The sequence below is a fragment of the Hylobates moloch genome, unplaced genomic scaffold, assembly GCF_009828535.3.
Source record: "Hylobates moloch isolate HMO894 unplaced genomic scaffold, HMol_V3 SCAFFOLD_18, whole genome shotgun sequence".
Classification (NCBI taxonomy): Eukaryota; Metazoa; Chordata; class Mammalia; order Primates; family Hylobatidae; genus Hylobates; species Hylobates moloch.
In genome coordinates this window covers 20,303,901-20,328,730 of record NW_026652293.1, presented here as the reverse complement: position 1 = coordinate 20,328,730, position 24,830 = coordinate 20,303,901, and the positions used below count along the sequence as shown (strand labels likewise).

Sequence of the window (24,830 nt, the reverse complement as noted above, 5' to 3'; positions counted from 1 at the left end):
AAAACCTGCCACTATTTCTTGTCATTACTTTTATGCATTTTGAAAAATGATTTTTCATGAAATATGCTCTTATGTTTACATGAAATCGTTTTCTTATTTTTTAAAGAATTATATTTAAATTTTTTTCAGTTTTAATCTTTAATTCAATAGATACTGTAGTTCACACAAACTTAAAGCTCTTTGGGGTGCTCAGTAATTTGTAAGAGTGCAAAGGGGTCCTGAGACTTATATTTGCTGCTCCAGAGAATTATAGGAACTAGTTAGCACTGCAACTGGTATAGTGATAATAGTTATGTTTCAAGCAGCCTCTCATTTTATATACATATTTATTTGTATAGTATTTATTTAACATCTACAAACTAGGCAAGTGCTAAACACTGACTGGCAGTGCATTGGTCCTAGCTCTCACAGAAGTTACACTCTTAGCAGAAGTCAATATTAAATAAGCGTTAATTATTACGTACATTGCAGGGCAGACACCCAGCAAGGGCAGTTAACTTAGTTGAGAGTAAAGAGGAGTGATACCTAAAGAATAAAAACTAGTGAGGGAGGTGAAAGGGGTAAGGTGGGAAGAGTGGTCCAAGCCAAGGAAAGAGAATGCTTTGTTTAAAGAAGAGAAATTATGTTGTATTTGAGGTTCATGAGGGCAGCGACCATGTCTTTTTTGATCATCATTGTACCCAAGTGCCAAGCAAGGTGTTTGGCTTAGAGTAGATTCTTACTACATATTCCTTGAAATGTTAAGTGATTGATAGGCAGCATAGGAAGAGCCCCAAAGGAACTGTCAGACATTAGGGGTAAAACCAAGAGAGAATAGCATCTCAGAGGCCAGGTGTCTTTGTCTGTTTTCTGCTGCTGTGGATATCACAGACTGGGTAATTTATGAAGACAAGAAATTTATTTCTCACATTTCTGTAGGCTGAGAAATCCAGGAGCATAGCAGTGGCATCTGGTGAGGGTCATTTCATGGCAGAAGGCAGAAGCAAGCAAGCAAGCAAATGAGACACAGAGAGAAATGGGGCCAAACTTACTCTTTCGGGAATCCGAGTCTACTTTTGCAATAACAACATTAATCCATTCGTAAGGGTGGAGCCCTATGACCTACCTAATCATCTCCTAAAGGCTCCACCTCCTAATACTATTAGAATGGAATAAAATTTCAACATGGGTTTTAGAGGAGACATTCAATCCATAGCATGAAGGAAGAATATTTCGTGAAGGGAAGAGTCGTCAGATTAGTTAGCTGTGTTGACTTTTGATCAGCATGTAATTGCATTGTAAGTTGAAGAGTGTTTGTACTTGTACTTTCCAACTTACACATCTTTGAAAAGTGTACATTGACTTCTAATATCTCAAAACTCATGTTACATGTAGCAATCTGAAATTAGCACTGGAGTTTAACAGGAGGATGTAGTAGTTGATTTTTTTTTTTCTGAACTAGAAGGCTCTTTAGACAAATATATTTTTATTTAGATTTTTTTTTGTTTTTTTGTTTTTTTTTTTGAGAGACGGATTCTTGCTGTGTTGCCCAGGGTGGAGTGCAGTGGCACTATCACGGCTCACTGCAAGCTCCACCTGCTGGATTCACGCCATTCTCCTGCCTCAGCCTCCTGAGTAGCTGAGACTATAGGTGCCCACCACCATGCCTGGCTAATTTTTTGTGGTTTTGGTAGAGACAGGATTTCACCGTGTTAGCCAGAATGGCCTCGATCTCCTGACCTTATGATCCACCTGCCTCTGCCTCCCAAAGTGCTGGGATTACAGGCATGAGCCACCATGCCCGGCCTTATTTAGATTTTAACTTGCTTTCTGGTTATATATTTGAACAGATGCAGAATATGAATACATTTGTAGCAGGTTTTTTTTTTTTCTTTTTGAGATGGAGTCTTGCTCTGTCACCTAGGCTGGAGTGCAGTGGCGTGATCTTGGCTCACTGCGAACTACGCCTCCCGGGTTCACGCCATTCTCCTGCCTCAGCCTTCCGAGTAGCTGGGACTACAGGCACCCGCCACCGCGCCCGGGCAGTTTTTTGTATTTTTAGTAGAGACGGGGTTTCACCGTGTTAGCCAGGATGGTCTCCATCTCCTGACCTCGTGATCTGCCCGCCTCGGCCTCCCGAATTTAGCAGTTTAAGTAAAATGAAAATGATGAAATGAATACCATGGGATTTACAATAATCAGTCTCTGGATCAATATCTCAGTAGTGGTTGGTTTTTACATATGTGTATAATGATGATACCTTACGACATATATAGTAGGGAAGAATTGATAGTAAGATAACTTAGTCTTAAATTATTTATCAACTAAATTTACTATTGTATATTTAAAGTGGGCTTAATTAAAATCCATTTATATTTTAGAATTTTTCCAAGAACATTTTTGCAATTCTTCAATCTGTAAAAGCCAGAGAAGAAGGGCGTGCACCTGAACAGCGACCTGCCCCAAATGCAGCACCTGTGGTAAGAATGCTTTACTGCTTTACAGTAATTTTAATGAAGTTGCCACTTATATTGCAGTGTAGTAACGTTGAAGACATCTTCACATTTTAAAATCAGTGGATTCTAAACCTTTTGCTGCCTCAGAATATCTGAAAGATGTGAAAGCCCTCCCCAACATTAAAAGTTACTTACTTCAGCAGTAATTTTTAACTGGAGCAGTAATTCTTAATATACCTGGGTCAGAGTCTGAAAAAGGTTAATTAGGGAAAGCCCTCTATTTATTTTAGATAAACTGTGGCAGGCCTACTCATTGTTGCTTGGGACAGTCGCTAACCATTGCTAATAACATAAATCCCTGTTACCTCCCAGTTTGGGGTTCTTTTTGACATTGTATCTATTACATCTTGGTGAATGTATTTCTCTTGATCACCAGCCATGCTGTCCTTTAATTGTGACTCCATTTCAGCTGCTCTGAGAGTTGACTGCCTTCTCTTTGAAGTGCCACTTAAGACCCTCCCAAAGTCAATTTCATGTATGACAATATAGCCTGTATTTAAATTCAAACATACTCTAATTTTGTTGAAAATCCTTCCAGCTATTTTCATATAATTCAACAAAGGAATAAAACATACAAATGAAATGATTTCTATTTTCTGCAATAGAAAATAGAAGATTCTATAAATAGAAAATTTATAAAAAATTTTTTTTTTTTTGAGACAGTCTCACTCTGTTGCCCAGGCTGGAGTCAGTGGCACGGTCTTGGCTCACTGCAACCTCCGCCTCCTGGGTTCAAGTGATTCTTCTGCCTCAGCCTCCCGAGTAGCTGGAATTACAGGCGCATGCCACCACGCCCGGCTAATTTTTGTATTTTTAGTAGAGATGGGGTTTCGTCCTGTTGGCCAGGCCGGTCTTGAACTTCTGACCTCAGGTGATCTGCCCACCTGGGCCTCCCAGAAAATCTTCTATATTTTTAAAACTGTGTCAAGTTTTAAAAGGCACATTGAAATGTATTAGAGTACTAATACAGCCTTTGCAACTACTTTGTAGTAGTTTTATTTGCTCATGAAATTGTTGGAATTTAACTTTTAAAGGTGGTAGACTTTTGTTGATAATTAGGTAAATACTTTTAGTTGACTCTCCATTAGGTACTTAAGTGCCTTCTATTAGGCAGTCTGCTGATGATCTTGAGATACAATAATGAGAAAGATTATAGTCCCTACTTTCTTTGAGCTTATAGTCTAGTACAGCAGTCCCCAACCTTTTTGGCACCAGGGACCAGTTTCATGGAAGACAGTTTTTTTCATGGACCAGAGGGAGGTTTTTGGAATGAAACTGTTCCACCTCAGATCATCAGGGTTTAGTTAGATTCTCATATGACAGTGTAACCTAGATCTCTCAGGAGTTCCCTACTTATTAGATGTTTTTTTTAAAAAAAAAAAAAAGGTAGTGGAGTAAGAGCTATGATGGCAAAGCACAAGGTACTTAGAATTATGAATTGGTTGACATTTTGAATAGCTGTTGATAGGAAACATGTCAAACCTTAAAACAGTTCTACCATTTGTGACTGAATGTTCTTTCTATATATTTATATAATCGTTAGAATACTTGAAGGTTTTAATGTTTGGCATTTGACTATATAAGTATATGCCTAGTGTGAAGTAAGCATATACTTATCATTCCTGATAGGTATTGATAAGTATATTTTATTTGGCATAATATTTGATACAGAATCCTATTGTAATAAAATGAAAAGTATTTCAGTCTTCATGAATTTTTTAAGTAGCTTTGGGAATATTCTTAAATATGTGTTTTTAGTTTGTTAAACATTGTGAGTTTTGATAAAGTATTTGTGATTAAATAATGCGTCATTAGACTGACAGCCTTTTCTAATTATTTAAAAAAAATACCTCTTCAGTCTTACTCTGTTTATAATGGATTAATCATCATGGCTTTCATGTTTATTTAAGGATTAATAATTTGGTGGATAATTCAGCTAAAAATCTGTAAAACTAAACTCAATATACTTTGAATTTAAGGGTTTTTTTGTTTTGTTAAAACAAGCATAATTGGAGGGAAGGGTGTTATGTCGTAAAGGTACTTTAGCCAGGTATGGTGGTGGCTCATACGTGTAATCCTAACACTTTGGGAGACTGAGGTTGATCACCTGAGGCTGGGATTCAAAACCAGCTTGAGCAGCATGGTGAAACTTTGTCTCTATAAAAAAAATTAAAAAAAAAAAAAGTTAGCTGAGTGTGGTGGTGCATGCCTGTGGTCCCAGCTACTTGGAAGGCTGAGGTGGGAGGATCACTTGGGCCCAGGAGGTCTTGGCTGCAGTGAGCCATGGTCACGCTACTGCACTCTAGCACATTAAATAAGTGACATTTAAAAATATTAACAAGTAACTCATAATTAATTTTTTTTTTATAGGATCCCACTTTGCGCACCAAACAGCCTATCCCAGCTGCCTATAACAGATATGATCAGGAAAGATTCAAAGGAAAAGAAGGTAAGTTGCTTAATTCTTATCTTCCCGTTAGTGTGGTTGTGTTGAACTTGAGAGGCAGTATGGCCTGATGTTTAAGGGTAAGGGTTGGCAAAGTAATGTCTACAGACCAGATCTTACCCACTGCAGTTTTTCTTAAATAACATTTTGTTGGGACACAGCCACACTCATTCATTTATGTATTTTATATATGGCTGCTTTGGCTTTGTGACATCAGTATTGAGTTGTTTCAGTAGAGACTGTGTAGCCTACAAAGCCTAAAAATATTATCTGGCCCTTTACAGAAAAAAAGTTGGCCAACCCCTGGTTAATAGCATGGATTCTGGATCCAGATAGCTTATGTCGTAGTAACTTTTTGTGTGAATTTTAATGTTACTTTAACTGCATTCTGCCTTAGTTTTCTCCTGCGTGTAATTAAAATGTTGTTATAGTGCCTGTCTCTTATCGTTATTGTGAGTATTGGACTGGTTAATAAATATTAAGTTCCCAGAATAGTATCTGATATGTAAATAAATTATCTATAAATGTTTGCTATTATTCATACTGCTTTTGTTTTTATATAATTTAAAGTAGAGATTCTATATGTTAAGTCATGTTTCCCAAGTTATAAATGTGTATGTACATTGAGAACTTGGAAACAGATTTAGAGCAATGATGGGAGGACTTACTTTGTGATAGTCTACATGGCATTCTGGCTAATGCAATAACGAACCATTTCTGCAGCTGTGAGGTGAGACTAATGTCAGTGTAACTTCCTCTTGAGATCTTCATTCATCATGACTTGAATCATGAAAATATTAGGTAGAAGCAACTGGAAGTTAATGATATTTTTAAGCATAATCTGCAATCTTCATTTAAGTTTTTTTTAAATGATATGTTGCCTTGATGCAATGAATTTTGTGTGCTGACTTCATTCAGTTGTTAAAGGCATGCACTGGGTATGTGCCATAGAAAGACTACGTCCATTCTTTTGTTACAATATTCAATGTTTTTCTTGGGGAATGAATTATATAAAGCAGAGGTTGGTAAATTACAGCCCCCAAACTAAATATAACCCTCCATGGGCCAAATTGGGTTGCCCCTAATTGATCACATATATTGTTTGTTCTGCTTTTGCACTAAAATACAGAATTGGGCAGTTGTGACAGAGTTTAAGGCTTGCAACGTGTTAAAATATTTGCCTTTACAGAAAGGCATATTGGGATTCTGTCCTGGCACTCCAATCATTATTTACAACATTGCTTTCTATAAAATACGTAATATGGTTGATTGCTGTGGCTCACACCTGTAATTCCAGCACTTTTGGAGGTGGAGGCAGGAGGATTGCCTGAGTTCAGTACTTTGTGACCAGCCTGAGCAACGTGGCAAGACCCCATCTCTACTAAAAATACAAAAAAATACCTGGGTGTGGTGTTGCATGCCAGTGGTCCTAGCTACTCGAGAGACTGAGGTGGGAGGATTGCTTGAACCTGGGGAGGGGGGATGGGAGAAGAGGTTGCAGTGAACTGAGATTGTGCCACTGTACTCCAGCCTAGGTGACAGAGTGAGACCCTGTCTCAAAAGAAAAAATACATATATATGTATGTATGTAAAAATAAGTATATGCCTTATGACTGAAACTTTGGAACACTAGTTTTTATAACTTTGGATTTTTTCAAGGTATTAGCTGCTTTTAGTGGTACTATCATTATTAGTAGTAAGTAATTTGGGATTATAAAGTATTCAATCTAATTTTTGAACATAATTGCAGAGAGAGTCTTAACCAGCTTCTACACAATAGGCTTGCTGGTCTGTATTTAATATATTAATATTTTTTAACTTAGCGTCCTTTTTAAAGTTTTTATCTTCACAAGTATGTAATTTTACATAGTAGATTCGAGGCTTTGTATATTATTGAACCATCACATTCAATGTAGATTATTACTTTAGATTTGTTATAGGTCATAAGATACATGATCTATAAAATCTTAACAATAAGCCTCTTTTTTTCATAGAAACGGAAGGCTTCAAAATTGACACTATGGGAACCTACCATGGTATGACACTGAAATCTGTAACGGTAAGTTAATTTGGCTGTAGATGTTCTTTTGTTCCAGGGATTTTATGTGAGTAGCACATGTTGAAGAAAATCTTTATTCTCTCATACTTTTTATTTCAAACATTTTTATTTATTGATCACTTGTGCTGATTGATCTGTGTGGTATATTATTTGATTCATGGGTATCCTGTTTCATTTTTCTTTTCCTTCAAACTAAGTTGAATATATGTAAATAAAAGCTGATTTGATTAACTTGCAAGTAGGGCAATGCCACCTGATCAGTATTTAAAGCCTTTAAGTTATGAGGTCAGTTTGGGAGAGCTTTTTTGCATAATATCTTTTGTTTTTATTTTTATTTATTTATTTTTTTGAGGCAGAGTCTCGCTCTGTCGCCCAGGCTGGAGTGCAGTGGCGCGATCTCGGCTCACTGCAACCTCCGCCTCCTGGGTTCATGCCATTCTCCTGCCTCAGCCTCTGCAGGTAGCTGGGACTACAGGTGCCCGCCACCATGCCCGGCTAATTTTTTTGTATTTTTAGTAGAGACCGGGTTTCACCGTGGTCTCGATCTCCTGACCTCGTGATCCGCCCACCTCAGCCTCCCAAAGTGCTGGGATTACAAGCGTGAGCCACTGTGCCCGGCCTTGTTTTTAACAATGTAATGTCTACGCTCTTTACAGAGATGGATTATAGTGATTATAATGCTTACAAAGTATGTAATTAACAGAACTAAATACTTGGGTATCTGTGACTATAAGCCTTTGGTTCATGTTTAGTAAACTTTCTTTTTTTAGCCTGCTAAAAATGGTTATTTCTATATATTCTGACCAAGCCATATTTAACACTTTTGATTTTTATTTAATTATTGGACTTGGTGATGTAGAACAGGAATTCTATTAACCTTATTTTGCATATTTATATTCTAGACCGTTATAGCTTTTATACTTTTATTTGTATTCTAGATTATTATACTTTTAAAATACTATGCATGTGTATTAAATAGAGTATACTTAAGACACTAATACCAAACTTTTGTCTTTGCTTGTGAATCATCAGATCTTTATGGACTCTATATAACATGGAATCATTATATATGTGCTGTGATTTCTCAGAACTAACATATATTTTTATATCTACGTGGACTTTTTCATGTTTTACTCACTATTTCCGAAAGCAAATGGCAAGCATAGAGATCTGATTTTAAGTTTGTTTTTTTCTGGACTTCAAATTGGGATTGGATATCAGATATTTTGTTAATATACTTGTTTTTAAATTGTCATCAGATTTGTTTTTGTATTAAATTATATGTAGATTAATGAATTCATTCAACAAGTACTTATTGAGTATTTGTGTCAGATCCTGTTCTTGTTGCTGGTTATACAGCTGTGAATAAGACGCATGAGGCTTGTTTAGAGAGAGACGTCAGAGATACTTCTCTCAGGAGGTAACAGCTGAGCAGAGACTTGGGTAGCATTCCTCTATGTCAAGGCAAGGATCAAGACTGAGGTCCAGTAGAGCAACAGCAAGGAGGCCAGTGTTGCTAGAGTTTAGAGAATTAAGGGAAAAGTCATCAGGGATTAGATACTCCCATCTTATGCGATCTGCCTGGTTCTTCCTGACTTCAATATATAATTCATGGCTGAAGATTTAGTTTAAATTCTTATGTGATTTGGTTATTGACATCTTGGGAACAGAACTTGCCTACTAATCATTTCCCTAAGTGCGACAGAACTTGCCCGCTGATCATTCCCTGAGTGAATTAGTCGTAGAATGAAGTTGTTACCCTTGGGGAGCCATGAAGAATTAGTCGTAGAATGAAGTTGTTACCCTTGGGGAGCCATCAAAGTAAGTTTTTTGTTATTTTTATTATTATTGTTTTTACTTTTCTCATCCGTCCTTGTAGCTCTGAAATGCCATGAAATGGTTTTATTATCTGAGCTTCTTTGCAAATAGTAAAATCTGTGATGGGTTTTACAGCGATCCTTTGTACAGAGCAGTTTTTCTAAAATTTAAGGATAGCTTCTTAATTGATCAGTATGAGAATGATGTGATTCTCCTGCATCATCAGAGACTGTTCTAAATATACTGAAAGAGATGTGAATTTAAGCAATATACTGAAGTATACTGGAAAGAGAGGTGAATTTAAGCAAATTTATGCTGTGTGATTTTTAAAGAATAATCATGAAAAAAGCATTGTGTAGGAATGCAACCGAAAGACTAAAAATGGTTAAATTGCTGATAGTTATATTAATACCCAGTTTGAATCTCTGTGTTGCTTGTGATCTGATTTATGCAGTTGTTAGGATTAATATATAGAGAAATTTGAACTTGAAAGGTTTGAAGTTCTCAGATAATTATTTTTTAGTTATGTCTCAGACTTAAATTTTCAATTTAAAATTTTTTTCTTTTCTTTTCTGCTTTGGAATTACTGCCTATTTGTGAGCTTGTGAGTTGCACCAACTTTCTACCTTATTCTCCAGTCAAGAACGTTTCTCCTTTATAATATCCACCCAGACATACAGTGATGTTAAATACATGTTAAAAGGCTTTGCTGCGCAGATGTAACTTCCTTTCTAATTTATGTATAGTTCATTTTTGCAGCCATTGTTCTCCAAGGTTTTGATATGCCTGGTTGATGTACATAGTTAACAAAATTAGGATCAATCTGTGTATCTTTTAAGTTAAACATCAGATTTCTGTTATATGCAAGACTAAATTATGCAGACGGCTAGAATATTTTTATACAGATAGATTATTTCCTATATATGTTGTAGAGAAGGATATATGTTTTGATAATCACATTTCGTAAGAATCATGGGTTAGTGAAAATTTTTATAGAAGTAAAGGCCCCAGGGAGAGTGCTTTGATAATATTTTATAAAAATAAGAATTATTCAAATTTATAGCAACAGAAACCCAGGTATCTTTAAAGTTATAAGTTTGTATAGTTGGGTTTCTGGTTAACTTTTGACTTAGGCCATGAAATACGTTTCACAGTAAAGATTCCAGAGGCCCAAGCCATGAAATTGTTGATATGATAGAGAACTTTTCCAAGTTTGGAGCTTTTCCCCCAAATTGGTTACTTGGGTTCTATAATGTTTAAGAAATACTAGGTTAGGCCAGGCACAGTGGCTCATGCCTATAATCCCAGCACTTTGGGAGGCCAAGGTGGGCAGATCACTTGAGGCCAGGAGTTCAAGACCAGCTCGGTTAACATGGCTGAAACCCCATCTACTAAAAATACAAAAATTAGCCAGGATGTGGTGACGCGCGCCTGTAATCCCAGCTACTCCGGAGGCTGAGGCAGGAGAATTGCTTGAACTCAGGAGGAGGAGGCTGCAGTGAGCCAGGATTATGCCACTGCACTCCAGTCTGGGTGACAGAGTGAGACTCTGTCTCAAAAACAAACAAAAAAACCCCACTAGATTAAACAGATTTTGTGGTTCAGGAATCTCATTGTTTTTAATGTATGAGTATCTAAATTGGAAGAATATGCAGTCTTTCTCAAGCTTATTTAACCCCCTGAGTTTGCCCCGACCCTAACACCTAGGGAATATTCTTGGAAAGGACTAGTGTTACATAGAATCAGGTTAAGTAAAGCTATCTCAGAATTATGTGTTAGAAGTAGAAACCATTCAGTGGGGGAAATAACAATATATTTTCATTGTTTCATTTTGTGATAGAGTCATATTAGACAAAGAACTTCACTTGATAAAGTTTTTTTATTGTATAATAAATAAGAGGATATAATGAAAACCTGTTTTTGTTAGTTTGCAAGGAACCAATTTATGGGTCCACTGGAGAAATAATTAGAAGATGGTGATCACAGTTCACTCTTATTAATAAGGATTTGGTAGTTGCCTTGAGAACAACTTCATTTTAACCTGTCTAGCCTGTTCATATTTAACTGGAAGGGTTACAGACTCTAACCTCTGTTTGTTCTTAGTGGGTATCATTGACTCTTGATTACCTTTACTGTCTTCATTTTTGAGGAAGCATCTCACACACTGCAATTATAGAGATTAAAAGCTTTCCTTTAAGATCTTTGCTTGAATTTATTCCAACAGTCATCATAGTTCTTACAATAAGTATGTTTTGGGGAATGATTTTTTTGACAGTAAGTAAACTTAGGTAGCTTTATACAATTTGTTAGAGGTGTAATAATATCACCATCAATTCTCAGGAGGATGCAGAATCTCAGTCTGTCAACCAGGTTATATTCTTTTTTTTTTTTTTTTTTTTTTTTTGGAGACAGAATCTCGCTCTTTTGCCCAGGCCGGAGAGCAGGAACACATACGTAGCACTCTCCCCACCCCACCACTGTTTTATAAAGCTTCGTTCATTCTCATTTGGTTATTGATTAATTTGTTGTTCATCTCTGCTTGAAGTGTTATGGGAGTGCTATAGTAGCAGTAATGTTCTGGAGTTGTGGGTAGAGGTCAGCCCTGCAGATAATGGAGACGTTTCTAAAAGCTGTCTTCCTTAGGGCTCTATTTCCTTTTCTTCCTCTTTCCTTTGGCAAATATTTGTTGAGTGCATGCTGTGTGCCTTGCAGTGTGCTGAGTGCTGGGACATCAAAGATGAACAAAACCATACGTGTTCATACGGACTTTATGATCTGATTGGAGAGGGACACATTAGTCACACTATAAAATTGTGACTGTGCCAAGTGTTAGAGGTACGTTGTGCAACAAGAGCCTAATATTGGATTTGTTGCAGGAGTCAGAATACTTCATTGAGGAGGTAATGCTTGAATAAGATCAGAAGTTTATGTAGGATTTAACTTGGTGATGATGACAGGAAAACACATTTTAGGAGCACTGAACAAAAAGCAGGACTAAAAGCCCTGTGATGGGGAGAGTGTGGGGAGTAGAAAGATTTGAAAGAAGACTGGTTATTGTATATATTTTAAGGATGCTTGTAGGAAAGTTTCTTTTTCTTCTTCCTGCCTGTTCATAAATGTTAGTGCATTATTACATTACATTGCACTAACATTTATGAACAGTCAGGAAGAAGAAGATGGTAAGGTAGATCATATGTCTCTTTTAGCATGCTTCTGGAGTCATTCATTGTGCAATCTAAATGTGGCCACAGATACGTTTTATTAGGCATCCATTGTAATTTAAGTTTTTATCTTATTCACCACCATTTAAAAATTAGAGCTTGTCACATAAACAGTCTGGATTTCCAGCTTCCTTAAAATCTATCTGGCGTGACTGGGTACTGGATCTGTAGTCTCACATGGCAACAGCCACATCCACCTTTGCAGGAGCTACGTCCTTTAGATAAGAGGTTTTCTCTAGATTGCCACAGGCCTCATTACTCTGTTATCTTTTATTTAGCCTTCTTTACTTATTTCTGCTACATCTATAGACTGTTTTGGCCATCCAGTTTGAAATCCCTGCTCTAGAGGCAGCACCAGTTTGTTAAAGATAAGTTAATCAGTTGGAAATACAACAAATATGAGGCTTTGAAGTCAGTGCTGGCTTTGATTTTCAGTTCTGCCATTCATTGTCCTGCTTGTGAAGTTGAGGAGGTTATTTAACCTTTCTATCAGTGATTTTGTTTTTATTTTATAATATATATAATAGAACTTACATCATAGTATTGTTGAAGATTAAAGGAGACACTGTATAAAATGCTTAGTACAAAGAGGCTTAACAAATTGTAGCTACTTGTATTATTAATTTATGATTCTGTAAACTCAGATGTATGTGTGAATGTAGGCAACTATATAGCTTTATTGTACGTATAATTTATTATATTTATTAATATATGTATTTAGTATTGTTAGTGATAGAATTTTCATTCAAAATTATAAAGACTAGTATTATGATAGTCTTTTTTCTCCCAAGTAATTGGGGTATTTTTTGCAACAGCTATGTATGTTTATCTTACAGCAGAGATCTTTTGCATTTGAGAGAAAGTAGCTGCAAATAAGTTATATAAAGAGGGTGATAACTAGGTTGGCCTTTTCCATCCATCTGTTAGGACTCATACATAGAAAGAAATGTAATTTCTTTAGTTTTAAGTTACTGATTTTCTGGACAGGCATGCTGGCTCACGGCTATAATCCTAGAACTTTGGGAGGCTGAGGCAGGAGGGTAGCTTGAGGCCAGGAGTTTGAGACCAGCCTGTGCAAAGCAACGAGACCCTGTCTCTAAAAATAAAAAAAAATTAATTAAGTAACCTTCATCTGAAAAGTATATAAAGTGTTCAGGATTTTAATATGTAGTTACATAATTATAAGTAGGAATATTACTTTTATAAAATGTTTTTTCTGTACTCTGTGTTTAGACTGGCATATTATTCTATTTGAGAATATTATATTACATTTTAAACAATTTTCAAAACTTGTTGCTTGTCTTGATATTTCAGGAAACAAAGTGGTTCTATCATGTGTCCACTTAGCAGTGTAAAGGTGTACCCCTTAAATGAAACACTATTTTTTTATATATGTAAAAACTGTTTACAAAATGTAAATATTAAAATAGTATGCATATAATAGTCCACTGTATCCCTTAAGTTTTGAAAGTTTATTTTATATACTTACTACCTGTTACATGAAGTAATACTTCCGTATTAACATACTATGTATTGTATACAGTTTTTTGTTAGATATGCATTTTCATAGACTGTTCTAAGAAGCCATCACTAAAGTGAATAGGCAATATTTTTTTCTCTTTTAGCACAGAGAGGCTCAACAAATGGTACTCATACAAAATCCTTTATATCCCTTTTATAATAATTTTTCCCCTTGTGATTTTTTCCAACTTTTTTTGAGGGGGGCAGATAATGTTCTGGTTATAGATTTGGACCAAGTCTTAATATAAGGGAGATAAAAGAGAGAACTTTCCATTATGATTTGTTGGCCTGTTTGTTACAGCAAATTAAGCTTCAGTTTTCTCATCAGAAAGGTGGTATAACTTCCTTAGGGATTTGTTTTGAGGTTTAAATGTATCCAGTTATACCTTGTTTAGCATTGCCCTTTTCACTGCTTCTTTAAAAGTTTATTTTATTTTATTATTACTATTTTTGAGATGGAGTTTCACTGTCTCACCCAGGCTGGATTGTGGTGGCGTGATCTCAGCTCAGTGCAACATCCGTCTCCTGGGTTCAAGCGATTCTCCTGCCTCAGCCTCCCAAGTAGCTGGGATTACAGGCATGCACCACCATGCCTGGCTAATTTTTTGTATTTTTAGTAGAGACTGTATTGGCCAGGCTGGTCGCGAACTCCTGACCTCAAGTGATCTGCCTGCCTCAGCCTCCCAAAGTGCTCGGATTACAGGCGTGAGCCACCGTGCCCGGCCTCCTTTCACTGCTTTTTGATTGTAGTATGGAATTAATTGTAATTATTGCATAAATGTTTTTATATTAAACATATATAATATTTTGTAAACGTTTTATACTGAATAATACAGATATACTCTTTTTCTCTAATTGGCTAGTATTTAGACTGAACACTTAATTTAGATGGGTAAATATTAAATCATTTCATGCCTTCCTTGTAGTAAGAGGTGTTAGAATCTGATTTAACCTTAATATTTTGTCAGCATTATTAGCATTTTGGTGCTAATAATGTACTTCAAGAAAAATGAATTACAGCAACAACATATTCATGTCAGGGAATTTTAATACATATAAAGCAAATATTATTTTTATGTGGTTTAGTTTATATATCTTAACTGAGATTTATTGAAAATCCATTGCACACTGGTTGATAAATTTTGTGTAAGCCTGTACAATTCAACTCAATTTAGCTTTGCGTTTTGTTAAAGAATAACTATTAGTTTACCCAAAACATATTAGAGGTTTTAGTTAATATCTGTAACATAACTTTTAAAATTATTCTACCGATGACTATGGAGTTAATGCCACAATCACAAAACACTTGAGATTTATTTTAGAAAGAAAGAAAAGTTATTGTTGCCACATATATCAGAGTAATCTTGAAATCACTGTATAATTTTTAGTAATAAATTTAACATCACTTTGTTTTAAAATGCTGTAATATTGATCATTGTAAGAATAGGAAACATAGAAACCAGTTTGGAAATATATTTTGTTAAATAACAAAAATTTATACTATGAAACATCATTTTGGTTACATATATTCTCTTATAGTTTAGTATATAATGCTGTAGTGTTATATATGACTTTCAGAATTGCACAAAGATTTTAGTTTTCTTTCAACTTAATAGAGCTTTTTATTCCAATTTCTCTTTACCTGCATCAGTGTAACTTTAATTCAGTTTTAACAAAATTATTGTCAGTGTTAAACATAGTTTATAACTTTTAATTTCCTACTCCTCCTTGTATTTTTAGATTAACCACTGCTGTTCTTTAACATACAAATGCTTTTATTTTCTGTATTTCTCTTTATTATTTTGAACAAAGATTAATCTTTAATGTCCCTTTTAACTTTATGACAGATGTTTTAAATCAGTTGGTTCGTATGAAAAAAACCTAGTGTATTTAATAACGTGCTATATTTGGGTGTTTGGGTATGTCCTTGATGGGAACTTTTCCATTGGCTATTGCTGGCTGAACATTAGTTTGTTGGATCAATTTCTGGGTCTTTGTAAATTGATTTAGATTTTCGAGTGACTTTTTAATCTTTTATATAATTCCTGCATTCAGATTTTTAAAATTGTCTTAGTATTTCTGTCTTAGTATTCATTGAAGTGTTTAGTTCATCCCCTTTCCCCTCCCCCATCCTACCAAACCTCATTTGATCTTTAATTCTAAGTTTTGGTTTCTTTTCCAGGTCTTTTTCTTGATGGATGTTTCTTTTAGTGTTGTTCTTCTTGTCTTTCCTGCTTCTCATGTTCCTCTGTGAGTGACTGTTCCCATGTTTTTTTTAAATACCTGTTTCTAAACTCTTACTTGCTTCTGGACTGGACAAATCTTGTTTAGAAACTAGGTTGAGGCAAGAGAATGGCGTGAACCCCAGCACTTTGGGAGGCCGAGGTGGGCGGAGCATGCGGTGAGCTGAGATCGCACCACTGCAGTCCATCCTGGCTAACACGGTGAAACCTCCGTCTCAAAAAAAAGAAACTGGGTTCTTATTTGAAATTTCAGAATGGTGCTTTGCACTGAATCCATTGAAGACATACTCACTTGAAATGCTTAGAAATGAAAAATTTTAAGATCTTACTTTTGTTTTAATTAGAGACAAATGTCATACCATAGAACTCAGATAACTCTCTCACTGTTGAACTTGTCATATTTTATGGGTGTCATTGAAAAAGCTTTTATTTTTACATTTAGATTTTTGAAACTGTATATAAGATCAAACTAGAGTTTTATTTTGAAATCAAGTCAATTTAACTTTATTTATACACACGCATATGTATATGAGAGAGTCTCACTCTATCGCCCAGGCTGAAGTGCAGTGGCACAATCTCAGCTCACTGCAGCCTCTGCCTCCCAGGTTCAAGCAATCCTCCTGCCTCAGCCTCCTGAGTAGCTGAGACTACAGGCGTGCACCACCACGGCCTGGCTATTTTTTGTATTTTTAGTAGAGATTTCACCGTGTTGGCCATGCTGGTCTCGAACTCCTGACCTCAAGTAATCTGCCCACCTCAGGCTTCCAAAGTGCTGGGATTACAGGCGTGAGCCACCACGCCCCGCCAGTTTAACATTTTTACACATTACAGTTAGAATTGATTCAATCTTTTATCATCCTCTACAGTGAATTCTGGACATTATCAATCCTGTAATCATTTACCTCCCCAAATTTGGTATTTTTGGAGAGACGCTCCGGTTTTTCTACAGTGTCTTTTTGTCATTTCTGTCTTGTGTGTGGTGCCATAAATATTCTGGAATTGAATTCCTAATATATTTCATTATACCAAACTTGAGAACTAAAATAAAGCAGCTTTTTAATCTTTCAGAAGTTACTGAATTCTTACTTGTGTTCTATAGATAGCTTTTAGAAAACCCCCATTCAGCTTCTGATAGGATTATAATATTTTAGTAACTTATCTAGCTATACAAGGTATTTCACAATATCCTTAGGAATTACTGAGTTTTAAATAGAGTGACAGAATAACTACCAGTTATTCTGATAGTAAATTTGTAGGTACATTATAATTCATCAAGGACTTTGGGTGGGTGTGTGTGTGTGTGTGTGTATATATATTTTTTTTCCCCCTCCTAGAAAAGTTAACAGGCTGGGCGCAGTGGCTCATGCCTGTAATCCCTGCACTTTGGGAGGCTGAGGCAGGTGGATTCCTTAGCCCAGAAGTTCGAGACTAGCTTGGGCAATTTGGCAAAATCCCGTCTCTACAAAAAAATTCAAAAATTAGCCGGGCATAGTGGTGTGCGCCTGTAGTCTCAGGTACTCAGGAGGCTGAGGCAGGCAGATTGATTAAGCCCAGGAGGTCAAGGCTGCAGTGAGCCATGATTGCGCCACCACACTCCAGCCTGGGCAACAGAATGAGACCCTCCCCGCCCCCTAAAAAAAGAAGTTACTTTAAGAAGAAACTTCAAGAACGGAACTATTTAAATAACTTGATATTGGAAAATATTTTTCTTTACCTAGGTTAACTGCAGTAGATATAAATGATCTAATACTTTCCAATAAATTGATAGATACCAATTTTGGGGACCTGTGATAGACGTTTGTCTTATTTCCAACTTTCTGAGTTATTAATATTTTTGAAAAGTTTGTATAACTTTTAAAGCTTTAAACATCAGTGTAAAAAGGCTGTAGTATACTAGATTTTTTTGTTTTTTGAAATGGAGTCTCACTCTTGTCACCCAGGCTGGAGTGTAGTGGCATGATCTGGATCAACTGCAACCTCCGCCTTCTGGGTTCAAGCTGTTCTTCTCCCTCAGTCTTCTGAGTAGCTAGGATTACAGGTGCCCGCCACCACACCCGGCTAATTTTTGTACTTTTTAGTAGAGATGGGGTTTCGCCATGTTGGCCAGGCTGGCCTTGAACTCCTGACTTCAAGTGATCGGCGGCCTCCCAAAGTGCTGGGATTGCAAGCGTGAGCCACCGTGCCTGGCCTAGTATAGTAGATTTTACAAAATTATGCTTCATTATATCATACTGGCAGTATTACATTTACATTTTATATTAGAACCCTCTTGTAGATCATCGAAGATGAGTCCACAGTACATAGTAACTGGTTCTAAGTATCTGAATAATTTCAGTCAACATATTTTCTGTGTAACAGATCAAAGGAGAAATAACTGCTGGTGATGAACAGCAGTGCAGAGGTTTTGTTGCCTATGGTTGATCAGCCGCCTGAATCCTCAGTTGTCTCATAGGGTGGCATTACGTTAGTAATTTGCCGTAGCCCAGAGAAGGGCTGAGAAACTAGGTAATGTTAGTATACCATGAGAAATTGATTCATTTTAATTAAGCTTATGAGAGCAGTATTTGAAATCAAATGCTGATTTATTAATTTGCAGTGATAAATGTAATTAACAAGGGCACTGGATTCTCACCTCTAGCACATAACATGTTCTCTGTGTAAAGCTACATTGGAAATCATAGTATACTGTGCAATGAGCGTATAATAAATTATATCCTTCAAATGTTTAGTGGTATTAGTCTGTTATTTTTAACTCTTCATTAAAAAAAAGACTTGTTGCAAGGCCAGGGTACCTTTCCCCTTGGGCACTGCTTAGACAGGTTTTGATTTGCCATTGTGGTTTCTATTCCTTGTTGTGTCTGACTAATCCCTTGCCAGATGGATATGATGTGTTATTTCTTTAGATGTATAGATTACTGAGTCAACTTTAGGACTGTGTTTCATTCCATTCTATTTGATTTATTAGAAAGTGTTGGTGAGGGAACTAGCTTTGAATTTGGGATTCAGAGATATCCAAAGGATCTGATTTATCAGTGGAGAGGTTAGGAGCGATAGACTGACCTTTCTGCAAGTTTGAGCTGTAAATTTAGGATTAATCACATTTAGTTTTGTTGATTTGGAAGGGGAGAGAAGAGCAGGGATTTCCTGCTGGGTTTTGGAAATCTTTCTTTCTTTTTAAAGAGATGGGATCTCACTGTGTTGCCCAGGTTGGACTTGAACTCTGGGCTCAAGCCATCCTCCTGCCTTAAGTACCTGAGACTGCAGGTGTATGCCACTTTCCTCAGCATAGAAATCACTTTCTCTACCTTTCACTTATTACAGGTTGATAGTCAAATTAATGAGGTTCCTTAAACCTCACCCTTCCAATTAGTAGTTTCAGTTCTGCAAAGACATTACAATTTAAGTGTTTCTTAACATTGTATAAAAGTACTTAAGATTTAGAATGCAGTCAGTATGAGTAAAAAATCAAATATGGTTAAGTAAAAATAAAGTAGTATCATCGTAAAGTACAAATAGAGAAGTATAAAGAAGACTTTATATATCAGTAGATAAGTAATAATTATATGTTGGGATGAACGTTTTACACAGTCTCAGGATGGCCACATTAAAAAATTCTGCTGTGACATATTTGAAAGATGTGAAGGTACACACAGCATAAATGCAAAGCATGAAATATTTTTCATAAGAATAATTGGTGGATTGTGTAGAAAGTTTTGTTTACATTTTACTTATTTGATTATATTTACATAAAGTGTATTTAGTGAAATTACCAGAACCATTTTCAGTAATAGAAGAAAATAATTAGTCTTTTTCTCTCTTTCACACATGGATGCATGCACGTGCATTCATATCTCTCTCCCTCCCACATATGCATAAAATTGATCAAAATGGTACACTTAAACTGAGCATGCTAACATTTGGTCTGTAAGGAACAACCTACCATTTTTATATGTGCCCTTATTTACTTACACTGTATTGATATTTGGTGTTTGCCCATAAAAATAAGCCAGCCATCCTTTCACTATGAGTTTTACATGTAAGTTCTGTTATGCCTTGTAATTTTAGGTTGACTTCGTTAAAAAACAATTATCAAGTTAGTCATAAAACCTAGTTTCCAAAACCAGTGTTTGTTATCTAAGCTGAACTCTTAGAAACTTTAATATAAAATTATTTTTAATGATAATAAAAAAATGAAGAGTCAGGTATGAGCAAAAGTAAGTAATATAGCAGGAGTTTGTATAGTTTAAGTGCATTTTTTTTTCTTTCTGTCATTCAGGCTGGAATGTAGTTGTACAGTCAGAGCTCATTGCAGCCTCTATTTCCTGGGCTCAATCACTGCTCCCACCTCAGCTGGGACCACAGGCGTGCACTGCAATGCCCAGCTAATTTTGGTATATTTTGTAGAGACACGGTTCACCATGTTGCCCAGGCTGGTCTCTTAACGATCCGCCTGCTTTGGCCTCTCAAAGTGCAGAGATTACAGATGTGAGCCACTGCGCCCAGCCTTAAGTGTGTTTTCATTATTGCCTTGCATTTTTTAGTCTACAGTGATTTAAAGTGGTTTAAATGTAATGATTTAAGTTGGGGATTGACAAACCTCTTCTTTAAAGGGCCAGAAACTAAGTACTTTAGGCTTACAGGCCGATAGACAAAACCACAGAAATTATATAGGCACTTATGTAACAAGAGATAAATCAAATTTTCACGTTTTTTCTTCTTTTTTTCTTTTTGAGACCGAGTTTTGCTCTTGTTGCCCAGGCTGGAGTACAATGGAGCGATCTCGGCTCACCACAACCTCCGCATCCCAGGTTCAAGCGATTGTCCTGCCTCAGCCCTCCCGAGTAGCTGGGATTACAGTTGTGCACCACCATGCCCGGCTAATTTTGTATTTTTAGTAGAGACGGGGTTTCTCCATGTTGGTCAGGCTGGTCACAAATTTTTAATGACAAGTACAATGCATGATAATAATCTGCAATACTGGTTTGATAATGAGAATAATGGAATTTCTTTTTGAGTGTGAGGGAACATTTTGCTTAATTGAAGTTCCAGGTTAGCGTTCTCTATTACCAAAATTGATTGCAAATTCATCAATGCTGGTTTATAATGAGATTTTATGGATTATTTCAAAATTCATTAACTGTGTAATTGGGGAACTTCCACATAACCCTCCTTTGGCAGTGATAAATCTGCAAATAATTAAGGAAATAATCTAGTAGAATTCTTAGATGGACTAAATTTGCCCATCTGAGCCGTTTTCAGCTCCACACATAGTTTTAACTACCATTTGTTTGGTAGCATCAGCATCTTAATAGATTCCCCTTCAGGTTGTACTTCATTAGTGTTTTCTGAACTACTTTGAAATCACTCCTGCCTGTAGTTGTTTTATGTAGAGTACTCATAGAGGCTAATTCCTCAGCCACTTCAAAACATGATTTGGACTCCTCAAACCATAACTGAGTGGTATTAGTAACGTGTTAACAAGAGCCAAAGAAAACCACTCAGTCATTTGCCTTGACTTCTGATTGCCAATTGATGTTGCTACACCATGACCTCAACTCATTAAGCAGTAGTGAAAGGCTAATAGTCTAAACAAGTTTCTTTTCTCTGAATACATTTTTTTGACTGCTTTAATACAATCAAATTTAATTAGTTAACCATAGATTAACCATTTTCCTTCCCTGGCTAACAGGGAACCTCTCAAATTTGCTTCACAGCCTAATTTTAATTTTTTAATTTTTGTAAAGAAATTTTGTGATGAGATACTCCATTTTAAAGTTTTTAATTTTTCTGACCATTCCTTTCATGTGAGTTGGGAATGTTGCAATGAGTGCTTAGTCTGATAATATTTATATTGTATTCTTTTAGCACAGTTGTAGTGTCATTGCATTAGATGGTAAACAGTGCTTTGCCATCTAATTTTATTGTACATTAAAGAACATACTACTTTTCTTGTGTTTTTTTTGTTGTTTTTTTGAGATGGAGTCTCACTCTGTTGCCCAGTCTTTAGTACAGTGGTGCAGTCTTGGCTTACTGCAACCTCTGCCTCTCGGGTTCAAGCAGTTCTCCTGCCTCAGCCTCCTGAGTAGCTGGGATTACAGGTGCCTGCCACCACGACTGGCTAATTTTTGTATTTTTGATAGAGACAGGGTTTCACCATGTTGGCCAGGCTGGTCCCAAACTCCTGACCTCAAGTGATCTGCCCGCCTCCACCTCTGAGTGCTGGGATTACAGCTGTGAGCCACTGTGCCTGGTCTCTTTTTGTTTTAATGTGATGGGTAGGTACCAGCCTCTTTTTGTTTTAATGTGATGTAGGTACCAGTAATTAAAAAAATAAAATTCAGATGTCCTTATGTGACAAAATGCTTGGCACACAAAATGCTGTGTTTTGCATTCATCCAAGAAATGTTTGTTGTGTGCCTGCTGTATGCTAGGCAGTATTGTAGGCCCTGGGGATATAGAGATAAATAGGAGGGAGAACAAACAAAATTTAGTGTTACATGCTTTTTGGAGGATTAAAGTAAGGTAAAGCAATATAATTGCATTTTTTGTGATTTGTATTGTGCCAACTGGCAGTGCTAACTAAACCTGAGAGTACCACATAAGGTTTCTGTTGTCCATATTTAACTCTGCCTTTTTTTTTTTTTTTTGAGGCAAAGTCTCACTGTGTCACTCAGACTGGAATGCAGTAGTGCAATCTTGCCTCACTGCACCCTCCATTTCCCAGGTTCAAGCAGTTCTCTGGCGCAGCCTCCTGAGTAGCTGGGATTACAGGCGCCTGCCACCACAGCTGGCTTATTTTTGTATTTTTAGTAGAGACAGGGTTTCACCATGTTGGCCAGGCTGGTCTCAAACACCTGATGTCAGGTGATCCACCCGCCTCAGCCTCCCAAAGCGCTGGGATTACAGGCGTGAGCCACCGCATCCGGCTGACCTCTGCTGTTTTAAAGGCAGTCATCAACAATAGGTAAATGAATGAGTTTGGTTGCATTACAGTAAATCTTTATAGATGCTGCAATTTGAATTTCATATAATTTTTACATTTTAAATAATATTTTTGATTATCTAGATTTTTTTTCAACCATTTAAAAATGTAAAAACCAGTCTTGGCCTGTGTGCCATACAAAAACAAGTAGTGGCCTGGATTTGGCTCACTGCTGTATTTTGCTTACTCTTGACTTAAATTTTTATCAGTGGATATGGAGGCAACTGTTTATTTCTAATTCAAGTAATTAGTACTTGTCTAATTTTATGTCTTTAGAAATTGATGTTTAGATGAATTTTAAGAAGGATGCTATTTAAACACACCCATACCTGGCATATGCATTAAGTAAAAATATGAGCTTTAACATTAAATTTGTGAGAATGATGCTGGGTATGGTGGCTCACACCTGTAATCCTAGCACTTGGGGAGGCCAAGGCAGGTGGATCACTTGAGGCCAGGAGTTCGAGACCAGCCTGGCCAACATGGTGAAATCTTGTCTCTACTAAAAATAACAAAAATTAGCTGGGCGTGGTGGCACATGCCTATGATCCCAGCTACTAAAGAGGCTGAGGTGGGAGCATCACTTGAGCCCAGGAACCAGAGGTTGCAGTGAGCCAAGATCACATCACTGCACCCTCACTGCACCCCAGCCTGGGCGACATAGCAAGACTCTGTCTCAAAAATAAAATAAAATAAAAAATACACTTGTAAGAATGGAGGCAGTTGCATAATGGCTGAGGCCTGTGTACTGTAGATAAAATTACTTTCCTCTTTATCTTATGAGATGCAAGAATATTAAATGAAAATTGTTAATGATGAATTTGGATTTTATAAAGCAATAAGAGGCAATGCTGTAAGATGTATTTCCAAATGAGTTTTTGAAAATAAAATCCTGACAAATATTTTTTTTAGTGTGATCCCTTTTGTAATTTTAATTTTTTTTTTTTTTAACTTTTATTTTAAGTTCACGGGTACATGTGCAGGTTTGTTACATATGTAAACTTGTGTCATGGGGGTTTGTTGTACAGATTATTTCATCACCCAGGTATTAAGCCTAGTACCCATTAGTTATTTTTTCTGATCCTCTCTCTCTACTCTCCACCCTCTGACAGGCCCCAGTGTGTGTGGTTCCCCTCTATGTATCTGTGTGTTATCATCATTTAGCTCCCAGTTATAAGTGAGAACATGTGGTATTTGTTTTTTTGTTCCTGCATTAGTTTGCTAAGGGTAATGGTCTCTAGCTCCATCCGTATCTCTGCAAAGGATATGATCTCATTCTTTTTTATCACTGCATAGTATTCCATGCTGTATATGTAACATTTTCTTTATCCAATCTATCATTGATGGGTATTTAGGTTGATTCCATGTCTTTGGTACTGTGACTAGTGCTGCAGTGAATATACGCATGAACGTGTCTTTATAATAGAATGATTTATATTCCTGTGAGTATATAACCAGTAATGAGATTGCTGGGTTAAGTGGTATTTCTGTCTTTAGGTCTTTGAGGAATCGCCACAGTTTCTTTCACAGTGGTTGAACTAATTTACACTTTCATCAACAATGTGTAAGCCTGCCTTTTTCTACACAACTTTGCCAGCATCTTATTTTTTGATAGCCATTGTGACTAGCATGAGATGGTATCTTCACTGTGGTTTTGATTTCCGTTTCTCTAATGATTAATGATGTTGAGCTTGTTTTCGTATTATTGTTGGCCACATGTATGTCTTCTTTGGAAAAGTGATCATGCCCTTTGCCTACTTTTTAATGATTTTTTTTTTTGTTGTTGTTGTTAATTTGTTTAAGTTCCATATAGATGCTGGATATTTGACCTTTGTTGGATGCATAGCTTGCAAAAATTTTCCCGTATTTTGTTGGCTTTCTTTTTACTCTGTTGATAGTTTCTTTTCTGTGCAGAGTCTCTTTTGCTTAGATCCTATTTGTCATCTTTTGCTTTTGTTGAGTTACTTTTGATGTCCAATTAGCTCATCAAGTAAGTGCTACAACCTGAACTGGAGGCAACATCTTTCCAAACCACATCTGTGAGC

At 36.5% G+C, this 24,830-nt stretch overlaps 1 protein-coding gene across 2 annotated transcripts in view; it reads left to right on the top strand.

Annotated features, from left to right (window-relative positions):
• CDC73 (cell division cycle 73) overlaps positions 1 to 24,830 on the top strand; it is a 132,345-nt gene that overhangs the window by 23,472 nt on the left and 84,043 nt on the right. For both annotated transcript variants that reach the window (XM_032136242.2, XM_032136243.2), the window contains 3 exons: positions 2,361 to 2,459; positions 4,866 to 4,944; positions 6,936 to 7,000. In XM_032136242.2, coding sequence (XP_031992133.1) covers positions 2,361 to 2,459; positions 4,866 to 4,944; positions 6,936 to 7,000 — 243 coding nt within the window. The remainder of the gene's footprint in view (positions 1 to 2,360; positions 2,460 to 4,865; positions 4,945 to 6,935; positions 7,001 to 24,830) is intronic.